Source organism: Salvelinus alpinus, chromosome 1 (assembly GCF_045679555.1).
Source record: "Salvelinus alpinus chromosome 1, SLU_Salpinus.1, whole genome shotgun sequence".
Lineage (NCBI taxonomy): Eukaryota > Metazoa > Chordata > Actinopteri > Salmoniformes > Salmonidae > Salvelinus > Salvelinus alpinus.
In genome coordinates, this window is record NC_092086.1 from 39,986,701 (window position 1) to 40,010,774 (window position 24,074).

General features: G+C 43.6%; 1 protein-coding gene across 1 annotated transcript in view; it reads right to left on the reverse strand.

Annotated features, from left to right (window-relative positions):
* Positions 1-147: 147 nt before the first annotated feature.
* LOC139575804 (Na(+)/H(+) exchange regulatory cofactor NHE-RF1-like) overlaps positions 148-24,074 on the reverse strand; it is a 33,702-nt gene continuing 9,775 nt past the window's right edge. The window contains exons 2-6 of the mRNA XM_071401127.1: positions 10,619-10,789; positions 7,803-7,956; positions 4,676-4,719; positions 2,981-3,094; positions 148-1,433 (exon numbers count right to left, since the gene is read on the reverse strand). Of these exons, the coding sequence (XP_071257228.1) occupies positions 1,287-1,433; positions 2,981-3,094; positions 4,676-4,719; positions 7,803-7,956; positions 10,619-10,789 (630 nt within the window). The 3' untranslated portion in view covers positions 148-1,286. The remainder of the gene's footprint in view (positions 1,434-2,980; positions 3,095-4,675; positions 4,720-7,802; positions 7,957-10,618; positions 10,790-24,074) is intronic.

Consider the following 24,074-nt stretch of genomic DNA (forward strand, 5'->3'; position numbering starts at 1 on the left):
TTCTCTCGTTCATTTCTGGATTTAAATATCCAGAAGCCTTTTAAGAGTGGGTGCATGTCATCTACACCTTCATAGCACAGAAATAGATTCCTAACATTTATGTTACTGTAGTCTTAATTTAAATGTAGAGTCATGGGACAACAATGGTGAGATCTACAATTTAATACAGTATAGAAATAACATGAACAGTTAAAGAGCATGACACCCCCATACAATTCAATAGTCAAAATAGTGAATCTCAGTCATTCTCAATACTGAACATACACATAAAATCTAGTGAAGCGCAGACATTTATATTCTTATTAAAGAAAGAAATTATGTTTAAGTACATCTACGTAAATGTAAAAACCTCAAAGCATTTTGACAATGGCAATAAAAAATAACTCTGAAATTAAAAGTATCGCAATGTACAGTGGTAATGGCAATGCTATGGACGTAAGGCTTTCACCTTCACATTTATTGAAGTAAGACTGGTATGGATAGACACTGCACCAACATATCGTTCCCCAATGACTGACTGACTGTCAGTGGTTGTCGTTCATCAGGTTTTTGGTCCCTAAAAGGTTTCCAGATAATAGAATCTACCACACACCCAGAGCTGATTAGTGAAGGTGCTGAAGGCAAAAACTGGAGAAACATGAAAAAGTCTCCGCACACTTCCAGTCTGAAGCTCGACTGACCCAAAGCTCAGTTACATGAAAGACATTTGCATCTGACTGGAAGTGTGAAGAGGCTTGCTATTTGGTCCCTGAAAGGTGATAGACTAGACAGGTATGTAAGTGGCTGGTCCCATTCTCGTTTAAGGCGAGAAAAATATTGTTTGTGTTTCAATGACTGATTAACATGTAGAGGAATGGCCATAAGAGAGACCTACCGACAGGCACCAACCAGCCTATGACCAGCAGGGACTTCCAGCGTCTTCTGGGCATACACACCCAGGTACAAAACACACACAACCACCTCGACACGTGACATGGAATACTTAAAAACTGATTTTCAAATCACAATACAAAGATTCTTATCTGATGTAGCTGTTTCCTTTCCAACATTGGCATATTCGTCTAGATATTGTTAGCACATCATTTATAGCATCTGGAATATAATACAAATATCTGTGTATATATTTTACATACATATACCTGTATTCTCCCTCACCAATAGTTAAACTGCTGGTTTTAATGAGTCATAGAAAACATGGGGCTTAGAACAACCCCTCTCTCTCTCCTTCACTGACCTCTCTGTGAGTATCTACTGTATGTGGCTGTGTGCAGGGTGAGGTGCTCTATCTACAGGTTGCTGAACAGTTCATTTTTCTTGCTCCAGTCCATGGGCGGGGCCCTCTTGTTGGAGCGTTTCTGGTGAGCACGCTCCTTGACCTGCTGCAGGGACAGGTTCAGACCCGGGATGGCGCCCATGATCACTGGCTCAGGCAACTGACCAACCAGGGAGAAGAGAGCGGGGTTAAAAGAGAGTGTGAGAGAGGAGTAGAAGTAGAGAGAGAAAGCACAAGAGACACAAGCCCCATTTATACCTGGTTCTAAACATGAGTACTTTGTACTGATCTTGTCCACATTCTGATTTAAAAAATAAAAATGTAAGGGGTGGATCAGCTTAATATTGTGGAAATAATGTTGCTTCCAATGTAATTGTCTGCATCATTTCCAATCCCCCATATTTTTTTGGTAAATATATATATCCATACACGCATGCATACATATACACATATATACATACACATACCTATATAGACATACATACTTTTTTAAAGAATATACCTTTATTATTATTCCCCGCAAACCCTACCACCAATCCCCCAATTGGAGTAAACTAATAAACACTTCTGCTTTTACCTTCAATTTATACATCTTATACACATTTTACAGACACAGTCTACTTTACAATAGTTCTCTCTTGTTTGTTCTTAGTCCTTCCTCTATTTCTGATGTCCATCCAGTTTGATTTCTATTTGTAACTGTGCTATTTCACAAAAGTTCCGAACCTATATACATTTTACAGATCCCGTATGTTTTACATTGTTTATCTTGTTATTAGTCCCACCCTTCAGCTCCATTCAACCCCTCCCATCTATCTCTCAACATCATCCATTTCGGATTTCTATTTGCCATATATTTTTCAACTGTGCTGTGATGCTTCACAAAAGAATTGAACCTTCCTATTCTCATAGCTTCTACAGATTGTAAAATAAAAATATATTTTTTTGCTAAAATAATTATTATATTATTGATTGATTGACTATGGCTTTTCAAATCACCCAGTATTGCTATCTGTAGCGTTGGTTCTAGGCAAATGTTGCAATTCTTCAGCCATTCCTGGACCTGTGACCAAAAACGAGCTACATATGGACAATACCAAAATAAATGATCTAATGACTCTGCCTCCTCACAGCAGAATCTGTAGAGCTGGGAAGATTGTATCCCCCATATATATAACATTCTATTTTGCCAGCATATTTAGACAGGTGTAGATGACTAAAAGACACATTGTGATCTGATCTTGCATCACACACAGATCTGGATAGTGAAACCATTTAAATCATTATCCCGCCCTCTAAAATAATTGACAGGTGACGCCATTGACTTATGGGTTCGATGTACCTTAAAATAAATACATATTATTTTGAAAGAATATCTGTCAAATCATTTTCATACAGGGAGGGACCAGGATATCTGGTCACAATGTGGACACAATAGACGGATAAGAGATGTAGACGCAACGGCTACAATGTGGGCCCAATAAGAATGTGGATAAGATTACGACAAAGGACACATGTTAGCACCAAGTATAAACAAGGCTAGAGAGAGAAGAAATTGATATTTTGATATTGTAGTAAAGCCTATTTTACAAGTGTGCTCAAATAATAGACACAATACATTACTGTATAGATGGATACACATTCAGATCATGAGACTTCAGCAGATTTATAATGCTGCTTCACATGTGTTTTCAGGGAGGGACTTACCTCTGTGGACGGTGTTGTGAGTGAGGCGTTGGAGGAGGTGTTGCTTGGAGATGGGCTGATTGACAGCTTAGAGTCCTGCTCCACCTCTTTGGCCAGTTTTCCATTTCCATTCACCTGCAGTGGACACACAGACAGCAAGCAACAAATCAGATCAAATACAAGTAGCCAAAGTGAGGGTCAAGTTTGAGAGAACTCTCCATGGAGAGTCTGGCTGCAATATTATGTTTGCCCACAGGGAGGCAGACTTTCCTGTGCCCCATACACACACTGTCTGACCATGCTGGTTGGGAAGTTGTATGATATGTCTCCCTAGGCCAATAGAGGCAGCAGCAGCAGCAGTTTACTAGAGCCTACTGGGGTCAGAGCATTAGAGAAGACCCAATCACCCTGTTCTGCCATGTCAGTGCCTACCTCACCCTAATCTAAAATAGCAGGTGTAAAAAAACGTTCTGTTTTTCAGGGGAAGCAGAAGTTAGGTTGAAAATACTGCATCCCTGAAAACCGGAAACATCCGCTTTCTACTGACCTCATGGAGTGACCTCACCCTAACCTCTCTACAACCTCTCAACTCCTCTCTCTCTCTGCCTTTCCCTCACCTCTCTACCCTGCCTCCCCTCTCACTTAATCCAATGTTTTGATTGTTAGATTTGGGGGTTAGAATGATGGTCAATGACTGAGGACTAGGGTCTCACTACTGACCTGCGTCTGTCTTCTTTACATATGAAGTCTATTAGCATACTATTAATGTAGTGGAGTTAACCTAATGAAATCTTCTTCGGTTTGTGGCCAGTGGCCTGACTCTGGGTTTATCTGCCTGTTTGGCAAGCCTCCAAATCACTGACCATATCTAGATTATATCACAACACACAATAGAGAATCCCCAGATAATACAGTGGGCTGCTATCATATGCCAGATCTCTCTCTCTGTTCCTGAGTCTACAGTACAGTAGGTGGTAGGTGTGGGCTGGTCTGTCCCCGTACTAAGGGATTATGTACAAATACCTCAGAGGGATTAACATGGTGCTGATGAATTCTCCATGCCTAAACAACAGTGTATTGCTTTCAGCTTCTTGTTATCCAGCATTACCATGTGAACCCTCTATACCCGTCTACCAGGCTCTGAGCACACTATTGAGGGCTACACTAGCCCTGCTACTGTATATTACAGACACCTGAACCTGGTTCTGTCAGGGTAGACTGCTCTCCTGGCTTCCTGAGTGAATGTATTCAGATTACACAGGATTTACATATAATATCAACACAGAGAGTAAGATACCCTCCCTGCCTGGGCCAGCCTGCCTGCTGGAAACAGTCTGTTTTATTCATTAATGAGTGAGCTGGAGGGAGAGTGAGAACCAACCAACACAAAGTAAATTATATGAAGCAATACACACACTCTACAGTCCCATAAAATAATACTAGTCCACTCCCTATGAATGCTCAGCTGATAGGGTGACTGTCAGTGCCAACGCAGAAGCAGTTAATCCACAGTGTTTCATTTCTAGGGGCTGACCTGTCAGTGACCTCCACAGTGCCAGGAAAAAAGACTAGTGAAAAATGACTAAGTCCAAAAGTGTTTTGGGAAGTCCACTCTGTGGGAGCGCAACTCTTTCTTTGTCTGTCTGTTTCCCTCTCTCTCAAATTTTAGTTTTGTATGATATTAGGTCAATAAGGTATTTGGCATCCAAGTCTTACCGTCTTTTCCATGTCTCCGTTGACAACAGGCTCAGGCAAAGATCCTGAAAGCAGAAGAGAACACTGCTCAGTCATGGACTCCACACAAACTCACACTCCCTCCTCCATACCAGCTATTCACAACCATTCAACAACATCTAATCATGGCAATTCTCCAATCTTATAGTCAGTCCTAAATATCCTGTAACTGTCCCACCTCCGTCAAACACCAGAACAGAATTCCAGAGTGACTCATATCCCTGCTCCAGAGAACGGCTCCTATCCAGTTCAGGTTTCATCCCAGCGACACCTACTCTGTTACATAGCGCAGGTATGTGTAGGTCATCCATTATTCAAACAGGGTTCATCTTCACAGAGATGTTCTCTGACCCTGGTTACCTGCCACGCATCATCACGTCCAAACAAGCTGCTGCATATGAAACCCAGTACCCTAGTAGCCTACCTATATCAAATAGCCCCGGTAAGAAACTGTCCTCTAACACAAGGATATTAAGGAATGGTTTTCACTTGGCTAAGTCAACCACAGAAAGAGACAATACACTATATCTAAACCTGTGTGTCTATCTAAAACAGATACAGTTGACTGATGAACAACTGACCCCTGGTCGGAGCTGGTGGAATACTAAGACGGACCCTTACCTGCCATGCTTCAATTCCTCTCACACAGACAGACAGACAATCGGTGAGAACTAAGATAGTAACCTGTTATCATCTAAAGATAGCCTGACCCTGGTCTGCGTCTCCCTGGGCTGTTCTGAGACCTGTTGAAGCTGTCTCTATGTACCTCTGTGCTCCTTGGGTCCCTCCTCACTGTTTGCACACGGACAAGAGGCTCTTCAGTCCCAATACAGCTAACACTACAGGCTGAGAGGCCACTTGTAGCCAGCGCCTTGGAAACCAAACACAAGTGCTGGCCATAGGGGTGGCGAGAGGGGAGTGTGGAGTGTGTGTCCATCCATGTGTGTGTGTGTGTGTGTCTGGCCGCGTGTTCGCGCACACATGTACTGTATGTGTGTGTGTGTGTGTGTGCGAGTATGTGCTTGAGTGTGTACCAAAGTCACGGTGATCAGGTGCCCTCTGAGTGGGCAACATGAGAGAGCAGTTACCTGAGCAACGCCTCAATGGAATTTTGCTCCTGTTGGGCATTTTTCAGTCAGGTTTAAAAGCCGATAGCAGAAATCAAAGGAAGTTAGATAGGACTAAGACCTGACCATATATCCTCCTGGATGGAACAGGAGTTATATCTCCTTTTACTGCTTCACTATACTCATTCAGAGGAGAGGACACAGCATGTCAATCATCAGTACACTTTGAGGTGTAACCGTGCCAATGGACAGCTGTCAAATCAAATGTTATTGGTCACATACACATATTTAGCAGATGTTATTGCGGGTGTAGCGAAATGCTTGTCTAAACAACCAGTGTGGACTCAGAATACAAGAACATTCCTCCATGTAAAACAGAGGAAATTCTTATCACAACAAAGCAGCTACTGTATTTTTATTGGTGCACTAAAGAAGCATAAAACTCCCAGTTAGGTCAAATAGCATGAAAGACACTAACTGACAGGGGCGGCAGGTGTGGTTAGGGCGTTGGGCCAGTAACCGAAAGGTTTGTAGATCAAATCCCAGAGCTGACAAAGTAAAAATCTGTTGTTCTGCCCCTGAACAAGGCAGTTAACCCACTGTTCCTAGGCTGTCATTGTAAATAAGAATTTGTTCTTAACTGACTTGCCTAGTTAAATAAAAATAAATATGGTGTACTTCTACCCACCATCTTATTAATAGGGTTCATTCAGAGGCACAGACAGGTAACCTTTTTAATAAACAGCATCTTTGATCAGGCAGCAGCGCTTCACTGTTGTTTATGGCAGAGCTTCAAGCAGAGGAAATATAAAGGCATTCTGGGGCAGGGTGGTGTGTGACTAATATGCATGTCCCAGACACAGAGGGCACCGATTTCCTCCACACCCATATGGTTGTCATAGCGTCGGCTGGGCTGGCATCATCGTTCTATGAGGCCGTTGGCATCATAATGGCACTCAGAGTAGCCAGCCAAGTGCTGTCATGGCCACCGCCCTGTTTCAACAAGTGTTACTTGGGCACAGCACCCAAGCCCAATGCAGCTTGAAGTTTATTGTCATGAATCTTGCCTTGGAGGCAGAACCAAGCGATTTCTGCTAGATGGGCTAGCTACAAAGTAATTAATGACTATATTTTAAAAATGTATGAAAGCAAAAATGTGCTTTCTGGTCTTATTTTAAGGTTAGGGTTAGCAGTGTGGTTAAGGTTAGGTGTAAAATCAGATTTTAAGACTTTGTGGCTGTGCCAGCTAGTGACTACTCCAAAATTGATGACAATAAATGCCAACCTGCAGTCAGACTCTCCAGCACTGGAGTCAATTTACAGGCTGAGGCTCCCTCTAGGGGCTTTCAGAGGTACAACAGCCTTCTCTTTGTGAAGAGCTCAGTAGCTGTTGGGGGAAGTTGCTCCTAGACAGTTGGGGGAAGTTTGCATTTAGCCCCTAATAGTGGTTGACATTCAGGGAGGTTAAGCTGATTCTAGATCCGTACCTAAGAGTTCGGATTTTGTACCTCGAGCAAACAACGTGAGGGGACAGGAAATGAGATGAGCTCAGTATCTGTGTGTCTCTGTGTCTGTGTTCCTTGGCAGAGAGAAAGGAGCAGAGGAGCCTGGCCAAGCAGTCAGACAGACCCTTAATCTGCTAGTGTTTACCAAGGACAGGGGGACAGGGGGGTAAGAGATCAGGCCTGAGAGAGAAACCTCTGGGGACTATAGACATTGAATGAGGCTGTTAAAGGAGAAGTAGTGGTTTAATCATTTCCTGCCTAGTTAAATACATTTAAAAATTTGGTAATTGCATAGGCAAAACGCTCCCTACACTGTGAGGCTGTCTCAGTTCTGATAATGATTCCCATGTCCGTCAGGGATCGTGTGAGTGAGGGGCTTCAGAGGTCTGTCCTTCACACACACAGTGAGGAAGGTGCAAGCTGATAACGTCCATTGTGTGTGAATGCTTGGACACGTATGTCTACAGAAAGGATCACTAATCCAGCCAAACTGCATCAACCGAGTTCTGGCCCTTTCTTGTGGATCTCTGGTCTCACCTGTGATGTGTTCTGGGGTGGGAGCGACTCTGCACCTCCTGAAGAAGGCATCTGTGTCTGTGTCCACAACCAGTAGAGAGGTCTCCTCACCACCAGACTTGATGGCTGCCACCACCTCCGAGTGCTGCTTCCCCTCCACTGTCATACCATTCACCTGGAGAGAGATGGGGAGAGACGGAGAGATAGAGAGGGGGAGAAAGACAGAGAGGGGAGAGACACAGAGAGAGAGGGGGGGAGAGAGAGAGAGGGAGAGAGAAAGGGGGAGAGAGACAGAGAGACAGAGAGTGTAAGGAACTTCAAAACACAAGAGTCATGTCTGCACAAATCAGCTCATGAAGCATTAACTCCTTAGTTGTATAAGTAGTGTAACTATAGTTTACCAAGTCAAAACGGTGACGGCTAGTCCAACAGCCTAAAACTACAGGTTTCCCTTTCACATCAGCACCATAGTTTGTTCAAGTAACTAACTATTTATGGGAAACTATTTCTTGCATATTTCCATTGTTCTCACAATGAGGATGATAACCTGTTTATCAAAGCTAGGACTCAGTTTTCAATATTATCAGTCTGTTGTCCAGCAGGAAATCCTGTCTCTCCACACAAACACAGAATATGCTGCTGCACACACACACACAGAGGAACTGAAGCTCTCCCAGGGGCTTGAGAAATGAGTGTTAAACTCTTCACTGTTGCATAAGAATCTGTAGTACCTAGTCAGAATACAAATTAAACATTGCTGAAGAGAACAGTGTACAATTCAGAGAAAACATAAAGTAGTGCAAAAACATTCTACTTTCCTTTCTCTTCACAGGTTCATAGATAGCAACAACTGCTAGTAGCCAGAGAGTGCTAGCAACACCATCTCAGCCATCAGGCCATTGGTCCAGCATATGTCATAATGTCATCTGTTCCCCAGACAGCTGAACATTCTGAGGAACCACTGCTGAGATAGCATGTGTGTACTTTGTTTGTGTGGGTTCTGTGAGCTCTAAGTGTGTATTTTGTGCACGTGTGTGTGTGCGTGTGTGCATGCGTGCGTGAGTATCTTTGTGTGTGTGCATGTGTGTGTACGTGTACGTGACTTGCCTAATTAAATACATTTTAAAAATTCTAAATAATTACGTGTCTGTGTGTGTGTACGTGTGTATGCGCATGAGTGTAATGCGTGCATGTGTGTGTATCTGTGTCGGTCATAGGGTGGGCCTGCCTGTCTACCACAGTCCCAGGAAGGAGACCAAACAATACATGCTTGGGCAGTAACAATAGCTGTCCATTTAACAGAAAGAATACAGTCCTCAGTGGGTGGTGGGAGTGTGGGGGTGTGGGAGTGTGGGGTCCGCTGGGGGATGGAAACCCCTCTCTGTCTCAAGCATTCAACTCTCCTCACTTTCCTCTCTCCTTTTCTATGCAGTCTCTCATGGCTGCTGGGGTATAGCAGAAACGAATTTACAAAACAGTGGCTAGAGTAGAATGAGGGCAGCCAGGCAGCCATACACACCTCTGACCACACACACACACACACACACACACACACACACACACACACACACACACACACACACACACACACACACACACACACACACACACACACACACACACACACACACACACACACACACACACACACACACACACACACACACACACACACACACACACACTCACACACACACCCACCCTGCTCTACAGTACTGAGTAATGAGCAGGATAGACTGGGGTGGTGGAGTGCAGACAAGTCACCAGTGACAAAGCTGGATTATCCCAGTCTGAGCTAACTCCCAGTGACAGTGTCCACCTCTCCCCTCCTATGAGATTAGGACCCCACACAGAGACTGTTACTACCAGTCACAGTCCTCCTCACTCCACACTTCAACTTCAACATGACTGAATTGTGCCAAGGCCATTAAAGACAAGTCCCGTAGTTTTAGAAAAGCTTGCATGACAAACAGAATTATTTTCATTAATACAATATTATTTAATTTACTACTATACAGTAATAATTACATTTACATTACATTTAAGTCATTTAGCAGACGCTCTTATCCAGAGCGACTTACAAATTGGTGCATTCACCTTATGATATCCAGTGGAACAACCACTTTACAATAGTGCATCTAACTCTTTTAAGGGGGGGGGGGGTTAGAAGGATTACTTTATCCTATCCTAGGTATTCCTTAAAGAGGTGGGGTTTCAGGTGTCTCCGGAAGGTGGTGATTGACTCCGCTGACCTGGCGTCGTGAGGGAGTTTGTTCCACCATTGGGGTGCCAGAGCAGTGAACAGTTTTGACTGGGCTGAGCGGGAACTGTACTTCCTCAGAGGTAGGGAGGCGAGCAGGCCAGAGGTGGATGAACGCAGTGCCCTTGTTTGGGTGTAGGGCCTGATCAGAGCCTGAAGGTACGGAGGTGCCGTTCCCCTCACAGCTCCGTAGGCAAGCACCATGGTCTTGTAGCGGATGCGAGCTTCAACTGGAAGCCAGTGGAGAGAGCGGAGGAGCGGGGTGACGTGAGAGAACTTGGGAAAGTTGAACACCAGACGGGCTGCGGCGTTCTGGATGAGTTGTAGGGGTTTAATGGCACAGGCAGGGAGCCCAGCCAACAGCGAGTTGCAGTAATCCAGACGGGAGATGACAAGTGCCTGGATTAGGACCTGCGCCGTCATAATAATAATAAATAATAATAATAATAATAATAATAAATAATAATAATAGTACTGTGTATTGAATACTACTAACAATAGTAATGTACTATTACTATACATGGAATAATAATAATACAGCATGATGCCAGAGGTCAAAGGTGAGCTAGATAGGTACCTGTACTATCATGTCCTTGGCCAGCAGGCCTGACCTCTGTGCAGGTGAGTCCTCATCCACTGCTCTGATGTACTGGCCTGGTCTGGCCTTCTCACTGTGCAGGTTGAAGCCGTAGCCATGAGGCCCCTTCTTGATCACACACAGACGCGGCCTGAGCTCACTCTGCACGTCCTGATGAAGAGATGAAACATAGTTAGTTGAATTCTCCTGTTGGAGAATCTACTTTCTCCTTCCACTCTCCTGGTTTCCTGTGCTAAGACAATGAATCACAATCACAGAACTTACATGAAATAATTCACAAAAATATGTTTTTCCTTTACCATTAATACCTAATGCATCCCAATATCGGGCGGCAGGTAGCCTAGAGGTATTGGGCCAGTAACCGAAAGGTCGCTGGTTTGAATCTCCAAGCCATTGATCAAGACAGTTAACCCCCAACTACAACTGCTCCCCAGGCGTCGATGACGTGAACGTCAAGGGGTTGGGTTAAATGAGGAAGACATATTTCAGTTGAATGGATTCAGTTGTGCCAACTGACTAGATATCCCCTTCCATTTCCCTTTCCCTTCCTTCCCCTTCCCCTTCCCATATGTCCAGTATGCTTATATGGTATAAAATGCAGTAATAGACTACATTTAAGACCATGACTCTGACATTGATGATCAAATCAGACTAAAATTACACCAGAGGAAGGAAAGGAGTCTGACAGAATAGGAGGGTATACAGAGCATGTGACTGGAGCTGTGTTAGTGTAGGGAGGACTGGGAGGGAGCCAGGAGGCATGGAGCCACTACCCCGGCCTGAGGAAGGGCCAGTTCCTGAGGGCCAGGCCCCTGTGTTGTGTGAGCCCAGTCAGCCCAGTGAGCCCAGGGCAGGACAATAGCAGGCTGGGAGGTGAACCCTGTCCTACTGCCTCTCTGAGATGACAGGAAGACATAGCACTGTATTGTCATCCAGGAAAAAACTCGACCAAGTCCAGCTACTCCCATCCGTCGGTAAAGGAACACAAGTAGTGTCTTTTTTTAGTAAGGGGACCTTTTACAGAGTTTTACAAAGCCTCAGGGTATGTTCAAATGTAGGTGCAGCATTAAATACAGCACAGATATAGAACAGGAGCCAAACAAATGACACAATCATAATCAATGTCTCTCTGACCCAACAACCCCATACTCCCCCTATTGGCCAATATGATTATTGACGTAATCAGTTTTTCCAAATACGCTTTTGACGAGTCTTTGATTGACACCTACAGTTGAAGTCGGAAGTTTACATACACCTTAGCCAAATACATTTAAACTCAGTTTTTCACAATTCCTGACCTTTAATCCTAGTAAACAATCCGTGTCTTAGGTCAGTTAGGATCACCACTTTATTTTAAGAATGTGAAATGTCAGAATAATAGTAGAGAGAATGATTTATTTCAGCTTTTATTTCTTTCATCACATTCCCAGTGGGTCAGAAGTGTACATACACTCAATTAGTATTTGGTAGCATTGCCTTTAAATTGTTTAACTTGCTTCCCACAATAAGTTGGGTGAATTTTGTCCCATTCCTCCTGACAGAGCTGCTGTAACTGAGTCATGTTTGTAGGCCTCCTTGCTCGCACACACTTTTTCAGTTCTGCCCACAAATTTTCTATAGGATAGAGGTCAGGGCTTTGTGATGGCCACTCCAATACCTTGACTTTGTTGTCCTTAAGCCATTTTGCCACAATTTTGGAAGTATGCTTGGGGTCATTGTCCATTTGGAAGTCCCATTTGCGACCAAGCTTTAACTTCCTGACTGATGTCTTGAGATGTTGCTTCAATATCCACAGATTTTTACTTCCTCATGATGCCATCTATTTTGTGAAGTGCACCAGTCCCTCCTGCAGCAAAGCACCCCCACAACATGATGCTGCCACCCCCGTGCTTCACGGTTGGGATGGTGTTCCTCGGCTTGCAAGCCTCCCCCTTTTAACCTCCAAACATAACGATGGTCATTATGACCAAACAGTACTATTTTTGTTTCATCAGACCAGAGGACAGTTCTCCAAAAAGTACGATATTTGTCCCCATGTGCAGTTGCAAACCGTAATCTGGCTTTTTTTATGGCGGTTTTGGAGCAGTGGCTTCTTCCATGCTGAGCGGCCTTTCAGGTTATGTCGATATAGGACTCGTTTTACTGTGGATATAGATACTTTTGTACCTGTTTCCTCCAGCATCTTCACAAGGTCTTTTGCTGTTATTCTGGGATTGATTTGCACTTTTCGCACCAAAGTACGTTCATCTCTAGGAGACAGAACGCGTCTCCTTCCTGAGAAGTATGACGGCTGCGTGGTCCCATGGTGTTTATACTTGCATACTATTGTTTGTACAGATGAACGTGGTACCTTCAGGCATTTTGGAAATTGCTCCCAAGGATGAACCAGACTTGTGGAGGTCTACAATTTTCTTTCTGAGGTCTTGGCTGATTTCTTTAGAAATTCCCATGATGTCAAGCAAAGAGGCACTGAGTTTGAAGGTAGGCTTTGAAATACATCCACAGGTACACCTCCAATTGACTCAAATGATGTCAATTAGCTTATCAGAAGCTTCTAAAGCCATGACATAATTTTCTGGAATTTTCCAAGCTGTTTAAAGGCACAGTCAACTTAGTTTACGTGAACTTCTGACCCACTGGAATTGTGATACAGTGAATTATAACAGAAATAATCTGTCTGAAAACAATTGTTGGAAAAATGACTTGTGTCACGCACAAAGTAGATGTCCTAACCGACTTGCCAAAACTATAGTTTGTTAACAAGAAATTTGTGGAGTGTTTAAAAAACGAGTTTTAATGACTCCAACCTAAGTGTATGTAAACTTCCGACTTCAACTGTATAATAGAGATTCTAGAATCCATCAGCCAATCACACACACACACTCACACTCACACTCACACACACTCACACACACACACACACACACACACACACACACACACACACACACACACACACACACACACACACACACACACACACACACACACACACACACACACACACACACACACACTACATCAAAGCGGAGCAGTCATGAATGACCAATAGCCTTTATCTTATGTAAGTTGATTGCAGTCTTAAGGAGGAGTAGAGTGCTGTATTAGCCAGTCCAATCAGTGAGTAAAAAAAAAGGGGGCAGGGACAGGCTGTTGGGTGGAGTGCTGTCGTCACTGAGACTCAGAACGGAAGAAGGCTTTTGTTTAAGGAATCGCACACAAAGCCTTCCCCCTTCCAACGAGACACAGCCTCTCCTTCTGTGGAGTAGAGGTCCAGGAAAAGACAGGTTTCCTGAAGACTCCACCTGCTTCCCGCTTTCAGGAAGGGCCCAGGAAAAGCCCCTCCCCCACAACCCATACAGTCCCTCAGCCATCTCAAGATGCAACAGCTTGAGAGCTAACTAGTCTATCATAAAGAGACTAGACTGTTCAGTAGACCATTCTTGCTGTCAAAGACAAATACTGATCCTCTCTGAGACAACATCAATAATGCTGGGGCTGGCCAGAGCTTCAATGAGGCTCAACTGCCCCCTGAATTCATTCCATGTCTCTGTAGGAGGTTCTAGTCGGAGGAACAGAGTTGAACATGGCTAGGAGGATAGGGAGCAACAGGAGTGTGCCAAACACTGATCCTGCCAATCAGACTTAAGTTGAGTACCTCTGCATCTGATGAAACTGACAACCATCTTACATGTTAATCTGGTCTGATTCTCCTCCATGTTCTTCATACCAGACCTCCATATAAAATATACATTCCAAACTGTGAGTAAATCAAAATCAACTGTCACAACATATTTATATAATAAATTAAGATAATAAATAATAAATACTTTAATAAGGATCAAACAAGTATATTTAGAGGGAAAGTAGAGGAAAGAAGACAAAATGGGAAAGTATGCAGGAAAAGCACATTAATTGGAACTTAATTCTCCCTGAGTAATTCTTGGTGTGGTCCCTCTATACCCAAAGGCCAAAGTCCTGGTTAAACTGAAAAAGCTGGTTACAGTGGCTTCTCTGCTTCCTGTTTTTGGTATGAAATCTCTGTTTTGCTACATAATTAAACGCAAACTGCAAACTGTACACAACAAATGATTTTCCCTTCAAAATGATGAAGAGCGACTGAGGGTGCAACTGCGTCCTACAAACTGAAGGCTAGAAACACGGGGTCATGGAAGGTCATGTAAGATAAGAAAAATACAGCATGGCTTGAGGATGTCCTTCTGGTATGTAGATCCCATTGACTGTCCACTGCACAAGTCTTACCACACATTTTACAGACGAGCACTAAGCACAGTGTCTGACAAGGACAGATCTGTTTTAGTCCAATTGGAGTGCTATTCCTCTTAAGGTGGATTTTGCAGAAATTGCTCCGTCATTTCCTGGTTGCTAAAATTCTAATAGCTAGTCCTAATGTCAGTCAATATAACAAAACAAGCAAGTATAGTGTAGAAAATCATTGTACCATCGAAACCGCGGTGAGATATATTTTCCATAACCAAAAATATAGTATTTTAACTATTTGAAGCTGGTGTACAAAACCGAAAGTAAAAGTCCCAAAAATAAAATGTAAGAACAGGAAGCATAGAAATAGCGCACATAGAACAGAATCTACCGCTTCTTAGACTTGCTTTCAATGAGAATGACATATCTATAGCTATCATTTCTATGTGCATTTGGACAGGTCTCCCAAAAAGTTACATATTGCAGCTTTAATAACAGACAGTCACAGCGGAACACAGCCAGGAAGGATGAGGTCAACTGGCCAACGTTGAGCGTCCCTGCCAACCAACAGAAAGGGACCATGGCAGGGTGGCTGGGATAACAGAAGACAGTTTGTGTCGGGAGCAGGGAAGAATCTCCGGGAGCGCACGGAATCTGTGGAATCTGCTGCACACACACAAACCAGGGCCTTCTCCTGAGGAGGAAACCGTGCTTCACTCCTACTGCATGTCCTGTGTGTGTGTGTGTGTGTGTGTGTGTGTGTGTGTGTGTGTGTGTGTGTGTGTGTGTGTGTGTGTGTGTGTGTGTGTGTGTGTGTGTGTGTGTGTGTGTGTGTGTGTGTGTGTGTGTGTGTGTGTGTGTGTGTGTGTGTGTGCACATTCAACCTCTCCACTGCAGGAAGGGAGTAACGCATGGAAGATACCATAAGAACAACAGTCACCTGCAGTGGTCAGCTTTTAAAACAGTCAGCCCAAACAGACAGTTTTACAGTCAGCCCTCCTGCACAATAGCTTGCGTCACATTCATTAGGCACTAAACGGGAGAAAACACAACCCAGCTTTGACAGAATATAGGAAATACCCATAGCAAATGCCATGGTGTGCTATTGGAAAAATTAGGGTGACTGTCTGTCTGCCTCTGTATTATAAAGGTCTCCCACATGAAACCAATATTTGTTTTAGATAAGCTTAGCCGTGACCTGAGTTCAGTCTCAGGTCAGAAATATTTGTCTAATCTTTTAACTCTTTATTTTGTTTTGAATGGTTCCCAGAACCTAGTTCTCTCTATCAAGACATAATATTTGCAGAATGTGGGAGAAGAACGCTGGAAAGTACGTCCAACTCGGGAAAGGCAGTTACTGGTTCCAAATTCCAAAAGTAAAGGGTTTGGTCATGGTAACCACTTAGTTAACATTCAACTCAATTCATTACATCATATTAAACATATTAAGCTTTATCTTGTTTTAGGAAATGAAAAATTCCTGTGGTAATTATATACTGTAAATAGGAATACTGTGTACTACAACTCCTGAATAGTTGTTTCTTTACCTTAAACAACATGTTCCTTTAAAGCTCCCAGAGATCTCACATATGGGCACTTTGTGCTCCAATCACGTTGAGTTCAGTGACCTCTCGGGAATATCCCTGCTCTCATCTCTATCCCCCACACCTACATATCTACATCACCTTGTGTTGACTTCTATATGAGGAGGTTTCTAACAGGCATAATCTCTGGGGTCTGGGGTCCCACACAGGAACCTCATATCTCCAGTCAACTGAGAAGCAACACCTCATGAATAACAGTTAATACAGGGAGAGTAACTGGGACAACAGTTACAACACAGTTAGTATTAACATTTATGTGAATAAATGACAAGGTTTTGTATATCCTGAATCATCAGAAATAACCATACTAGTAAGCATTTTCAAAGCCAGAGAAAGTATTGTGCTTTGTGGACTATTTTAAATGCTTAGGCATAGATTTGACATAGTGAGTGGAAGAGAATGGGTTCCTAGCTGAACACGTTCACTGGATGAAGATGACACAAACTTTTCTATCATGAGGGGAAGTACGCAGCACAGGAACTGCTACTTCTTTCCTGAAGCATACTCTTCCCTCTGTAGTCAACTTCCTCACATGCAAGAGAAATAAATACACAATACAGATACACACCCCTACACCTGCAGTCCCACTGGTTACAGCACTCACATCTACCACACAGAAGACGTAGAAAAAACAAAAAGCCTTTTTCCATCCTGCCCACACCTTGACTGACAATAATGAATTGGTTTGACTACGCTTCCAGTGTAAATTAGCGACGGTGTCTAATGGGTATTTCTACATGCTGGTTACCGAAACCATCAAGCAAATGTGACAGCACTGTTTTACAGCTACGAGGATTTCGAGGCACACAGGCGTACAGAGGCTCATCCCTTTCTAAAGCTGTGACTTACAGTAAGTCAGTGGTCGGAGCTGTTCTGACAGGTCATTGGCTGTCACCAGGGAGAATGATAGAGGACTCTAGTGCCCGGAAAGCCCCTTTTCGCAAGGGCAGCGCCATTGAGGACTTTCACCATTTTGAAGTTAAGGAAGGATCACATAATTCCATCCAGGTCATCAGGTGGGACCTGAGCAAACATTCCAAAACTGCAAGTGACAGTAAATCACCAACCTTGGCTTATACCTGTTCAGACAACACACTCCAGCTGCAGTATGTAACATTTCAGTTTGTTTACCAACTCATTGAAATAGTAGAAAAAGAAAACTGACTACTTCAAAATGGAGATGGCGTCAATGGCGCTGCCAGTGCGCTCACAGACGCCATAATGGGAAAAGTCCTCTGTCATTCTCATGGAGGGACTCACTAACTCACTATATGGAGGTGACAGGAGGGAGGAGAAGCAGTACCTTACCAAGAACCATTTCTATCTTCTTTTTAGGGAAGAAAAAATATTGTGATCACCATCATCTGTGGCCGACGACTGTTGACACGTGGGCTCAACCAGAAGCCCTAGTTTCATATGAACAAGTGGAACACTTTCCGTATGAACGAACACATTAACAAACCTTGGGGTCTTACTTGAAACTGACTAAAAGCATTTGAGTCATAATTCAAAACCAGGCTTTCCCTGACTGCCAATTGTGCCAGATGTTTTACTATGGCCTGATGCAAAAATAGAACAGCCATCATGTCATCGTCATCCAGTCCAAGTCTAGGAAGGGGACCTTTGGAGCAGGTAGGTCATTGGAGAGAATGAGACTTAGCATCCTCTGCTTCAGCCCATTTCTTCCTTCCTGCTACGTACCGGGCTTTCAATTGCATCTAACCTCAAGCCGAGACACACTTCTTCTCTCCGTTTGCCTACACTCAAAAAATGTGTATGATTATTATATCATTTTTTAAGAATACGAAACATAAACAAACATCAACGACATCACACCTACCCAGACCCACCTGCTCACACCCCCTTCTCCAGCATCCCTCTCATGGCCTCAAACTGCACCATCTTGTTTCTCTTCGTCACCCACGCACTTTCAACATTTAGATAATAAAGCAATTGACCTTTCCATTGTTTTAACGATGGAGGATTGGTTGATTTCCAGTTTTTAAGTATATACGTTTTTTCAAGATGAGAAGAGAATTGTCCAACCCATTGGATATCTCACTACACCCACATACGCCATGTCTTGAAATATGAAGACAGACGGATTAAAAGTAAATTTACATGGTAATACTTATGAAGGTCAATTTTCTAACTCCGCCCATAACTTCCAGATGTATAGCATTCCCAGAAGGCATGGATTATTGAGTCATTGTTAGATTTACAATTAATAAGACATGACTCTGCTGTTGTGCTGTAGAATGTGAATTTTGTCTGCATACACTCTACTGAGGGCCAGAAACCCACTGTAGGCCTACTGCACACACTAACTAACCAGCCTGAACATGCTAACAAACCAACACACACGCCAACAAGCGAACCTGTAAAAAGGTGCTATCTAGACCCTAAAAGGGTTCTTCGGCTGTCCCCATTGGAGAACCATTTGTATAACCCTTTTTGGTACTAGGTAGACCCTTTTAGTTCCAAGTAGAACCCTTTTGGGTTCCACATAGAACCCTTTCCACAGAGGGTTCTACATGGAACCCAAAAGGGTTCTACCTGGAACTAAAAGGGGTTCTCCTATGGGGACAACTGAAGAACCCTTTCGGAACCCTTTTTTCTAAGAGTACAGTTTATCTACACACAACTGTTAACCCACATCATTAAGCCTGATATACTTAACTATCTGCAGCTGCTGGCGATGCTTCTTTCTTAATCCATCTCTTCTGAAAGTTACAGATTTGACAGCCCCCACCCAGAGCATCATATAACCCAGTTCACCATAACATATTATCCCCTCAGGAAGCAGTATATGCCAGATAAGGTACAGTATCACCACAGCTTCTGTTTAACTGGCACCACACAGCTGCAACACCTCAAACATACTCCTGACAAAGAACTGCCACTAAAACGGACTGACCTTGTTTATGCCTGGGATGCACAAACCAACCAAAATCACACCTGGCAAAAAAGAATAACACTTATTTCACTATTTTGTAGCCGTTTTCAGTTCATACTTACCTGATATTAACCCATATTTACTATTTACTAAACCCCCTGTCAAGAGAGCTTCACTGTCTCTTCAGCACCTGTGTCAATGATTGACAGCAGAGATGGCATCCCATAAAAACCTGATCTGATGTGGAGAGCTGTAAAACACCATGATGAGCTCTAGTAAAATATCTCAAAGGTTAATGATCTCAGGCAATTTGCATTGTCCATCCTCTCATTCTCTTCCCCTGACCATATTTTACACAGCGGGCCTTTCTAATGGAACACTAAGGCAGCTGTCAAAGTCACCACCTCACCAGCTTGAAAACAGCTTCATACACCATGCCAGCGGCTGCCACTCTGCTAGATGCCTGGTTAATATTTCCCCATGTGAAGCCAGTGGAGGACTGAAGTGGAACTACTGTGTATTGACCAGGACATCATCATACTGTCGCCGGGTAACGTGGGTCATTATTACTACACAATGCCAGGGTCTCTGAGTGACTCAACTACAGGGCAACATCCAGGGAAAAGACTCATGTTAAATAATGTTATTCTTAAGCAGTAAGGCCCGAGGGGGTGTGGTATATGGCCAATATACCATGGCTACGGGCTGTTCTTAAGCACGATGCGACGTGGAGTGCCTGGATACAGCCCTTAGTCGTGGCATATAGGCAATATATCACAAAAACCTGAGGTTCCTTATTGCTATTATAAAACTGGTTACCAACGTAATTATTGCATTGTCTGTCATACCCTTGGTGTACGGTCCGATGCATTCAGGGTTTGAACCCCCAGTTTATCATTCATGATAACGCCATACAATAGATATTCTACTGCAGCTGTAATGGACAGAGAATGTGTCTTTTCCATGCTGCACATGGCTGCATTTTGTGCCATCGATAATGTCCAAAGTCTAGGACGTGTGGCAGACCCTCCTCTGCCACACGCCCCGCAAATCATCAACCCAGGCATTCCGCATGCACTCAGCCGGCCTCTATATACAATAGATCTGTCATGCAGTCAGTCCACTGCTACCGCCTGCTACCACAGCGACTTTTAAACAGGGCCTCTAACTCCTGGGGTTTTAATAAGTGGTAGAAAGCTGCGCAGCACCCCTTGATCAGGTGAAAGAATATCCTCAGAGATGACAAAGTCAAAAACTCCATTGGACTCAGTGGAATAGGACAAATCCTTAGCCTCGTGACTGTCATGTGTAATTTTGACAAGAGCTTAGTTTAGTGACCCTTTCAAACCCCTATAGGGGAGAGAGTTAATAAGTTTCTGACTGACAAACTCACTGTTGTAAACCTGGTTTTTCAGTCAGTGTGGCAGGGGTGAACAATGCACTCTACTGTCCAGTGGTGTAAAGTACTTAAGTAAAGTACTTAAGTAAAAATACTTTACAGTATTACTTTAGTATTTTGGGGGGGGGGGTATTTATATTTTTGACAACTTTTATTTCACTACATTCCTAAAGAAAATAATGTACTTTTTACTCCATACATTTTCCTTGACACCCAAAAGTACTTTTTTTTATTTTTTTATGTTTTACAGGACAGAAAAAAATGTCCAACTCACACACTTATCAAGAGAACATCCCTGGTCATCCCTACTGCCTCTGATCTGGCAGACTCACTAAACACAAATGCTTTGTTTGTAAATTATGTCTGAGTGTTTGCGTGTGCCTCTGGCTATCCGTAAAAAAATGTTGTGTAAATTGTGAAGTCTGGTTTGCTTAATATAAGGAATTATAAATGATTCATACTTTTACTTTTGATACTTAAGTATATTTTAGCAATTACATTTACTTTTGATACTTAAGTATACTTAAAACCAAATACTTTTAGACTTTTATTCAAGTAATATTTTACTGGGTGACTTTCATTTTCACTTGAGTCATTTTCTATTAAGGTATTTTAACTTTTACTCAAGTATGACAATTGGGTACTTTTTCCACCACTGCTACTGTCCACCTGCATTTGAAGTTGGAACAGACTGGGCACCTATGGGATGGCTCTGCCAAGGGTTCGAATTACAAGTCACTCGTAGTGGGTTCGCTAAAAATAGTAGACCATTGTCAATCACAACAATTATGGGGGATGCCCATGTTGATATTTTAACACTAATGGGTGGGTGTGCCCTGATTAGGTACTGAAGTGCCCGGCATCCCCAGACATCCTTTTCATTCAAATCTCTAGTTCTGTCTCTTCTCAGGACACCTTTCCAAAGCAGCTGTTCCTCCTCCATCCCTATGGCTCTCTATCAGTGTGTTAGTATCAGTGTGTTAGTCCTACCCTATCAGCCACCAGGCCTGAGGAGTCAACATGGTTTATCTGTGAGGCCATGCTTCCTGTCTCTGACCTCCACCCAACGAGTTGCAGGCACACAAAATGTCTCCCACATCCAAGTGAGCCCAGCCCCAGAGAACCTGTCACTGCACAGATTGACAGAGACAATGATGTAGATTAGATCATACTGCTAGCTCAGAGGGGAGAGGAAAAGGGCTAGGAAAGGATGAGAGGGATGAATAAGTGAAAGAGAACGTTGTGACATCCTGTGTGGCGTCATTCAGGCTGTGGATGGTCAACATGTGACAAACATTTGCTCACACTTTGCTGTCAGGCTGTAGTCAGCTTTGATAACATAACCAAGCTCACCAACACTGCAGAAACCAACATCATACAGGACTGTAGAATATATTATACCCCTGGCCTTTCATAACTCCATAGAATCCCTTTCAGACAGAACACGCACATTATAAACCCTCTGCCTGTATGTGTTGTATAGTCTGTCCTGGTCCTACTCTGTGGTGTCATCGCTGGGCGCAGGTGACGGAGAGTCTATTTCAGGGTACCAGAGTGTCACCCCCCCACCCCTATCCTTGGAGGGTGCGGCCCTTTCTCTCATTGTGAAGGAGGGGTTATGAATCCTGAGGGGTATGGAATGAGAAATGGAATGTGGCATTGTAGCATTCTCCCCTCTTGCATCCCAGGGGGCTCCCCTCCCCCTCGTGGGGTCCACTTCCACCCCATCCTGACCTGGCCCTGTGTCGAGGACCTAACTGTAGGAGAGACGGTGGTGCTGCTCTTTTGGGCCAGAGTCACTCGTTCACTTCACTACAAACCCTCTACCATCCACTCTCTCTCTCACACACACACACACACACCGCTCCTCTGACAAAGCCACTGGGTCTCAGGAAGAGGGCCATGGTGGGTGTGAATGTATGGCCAGAGTTCCACCCTGGGCCCCAGACAAGACTGGAGACAGAACACACTAAGCAGAGCCAGAAGTCCAGTGACCTGCAGTGAGGGACTTCCAATACACATCTCTGTCCATGTGATGCCTACAATTATAGGCTACTATTTTGTGCAGTAGATCTAAGGCCAAAATCACAGAGTCTGTATGATACAAGTAAACCATTATTAGAGAAGCAGATGTACAGGACTGACCGTAGAGCCTAGAGGGGGTGTGTAAGACAGAGTTAGTTACATAATACACTCACAACCTCCTGAACTCTTACCCTCTACAAACAAATACACACGTATTTACACAAGTTGACACCACACACAAGTTGGCACAACCCACACACACACACACACACACACACACACACACACACACACACACACACACACACACACACACACACACACACACACACACACACACTGACTGCACAGTACACAAATAAATGGATCCTTCTATTGAAACACAATGAATCCTGTGACCCTGTGCTTAGACCTCCACCCTGTCTGTCTTGTCATGTTGACCGTTTCCTCTGGAACACACTGCTCAACAAAGAGGAGGGAAGGAAAGGGTGACTCCCAAACATTCTCACACACACACACATTCACATACAGACACACACACACGTGATTGAGCAAATACACATGAAGACAGACGCCCTACATGCGACCACACATCAAAAACAATGGGGTAATCGGGCTATATAAATGATATCCTGTAGTTCTCCAGTACCCCCAACAGCACACATTTTTGTTGTAGCCCCAGACAAACTCACCTCAACTCATTGAGGGCTTGATGATTAGTTGACAAGTTGAATCAGGTGTGCATGTCTGGGCTATAATAAAAAAGTGTACTGTTAGAGATAATGGAGGACTGGAGTTAACACTGTTCTAGTCTACCAGATTTGACCAAAGTTACAAGGAATGCCATCAACTACAGTAAGAGGTTTGACTTTCACTTAAACAGCCCACGTTAGTTAGCATGTTATCCACTAGCAAGCTATCCTATTAGTTTGAACAACACTTTACTGTGTGTATACTGTAGACCAGGGGTACTCAACTCTTACCCTATGAGGTCCGGAACCTGTTGGTTTTCTGTTCTACCTGATCATGATTTGCACACACCTGGTGTCCCAGGTCTAAATCAGTCTCTGATTAGAACTATTGAAAAAAAATCTGTGGAACTGGCTTGAGGTCCAGAGTTGAGTTTGAGGGCTGTAGACTGTAGTAATTGTAGAGAAATGACAGTAATACAGACTAGGAGTTTTCATTGTGACCAGTAGAGGCAACCCATTGTGGAGAGAGCAGAAGAGGGGGAGGGGGTCTGTCTGACTCTCTCTACCTCCACCAACAACAATGACAGGAAACCAGCCT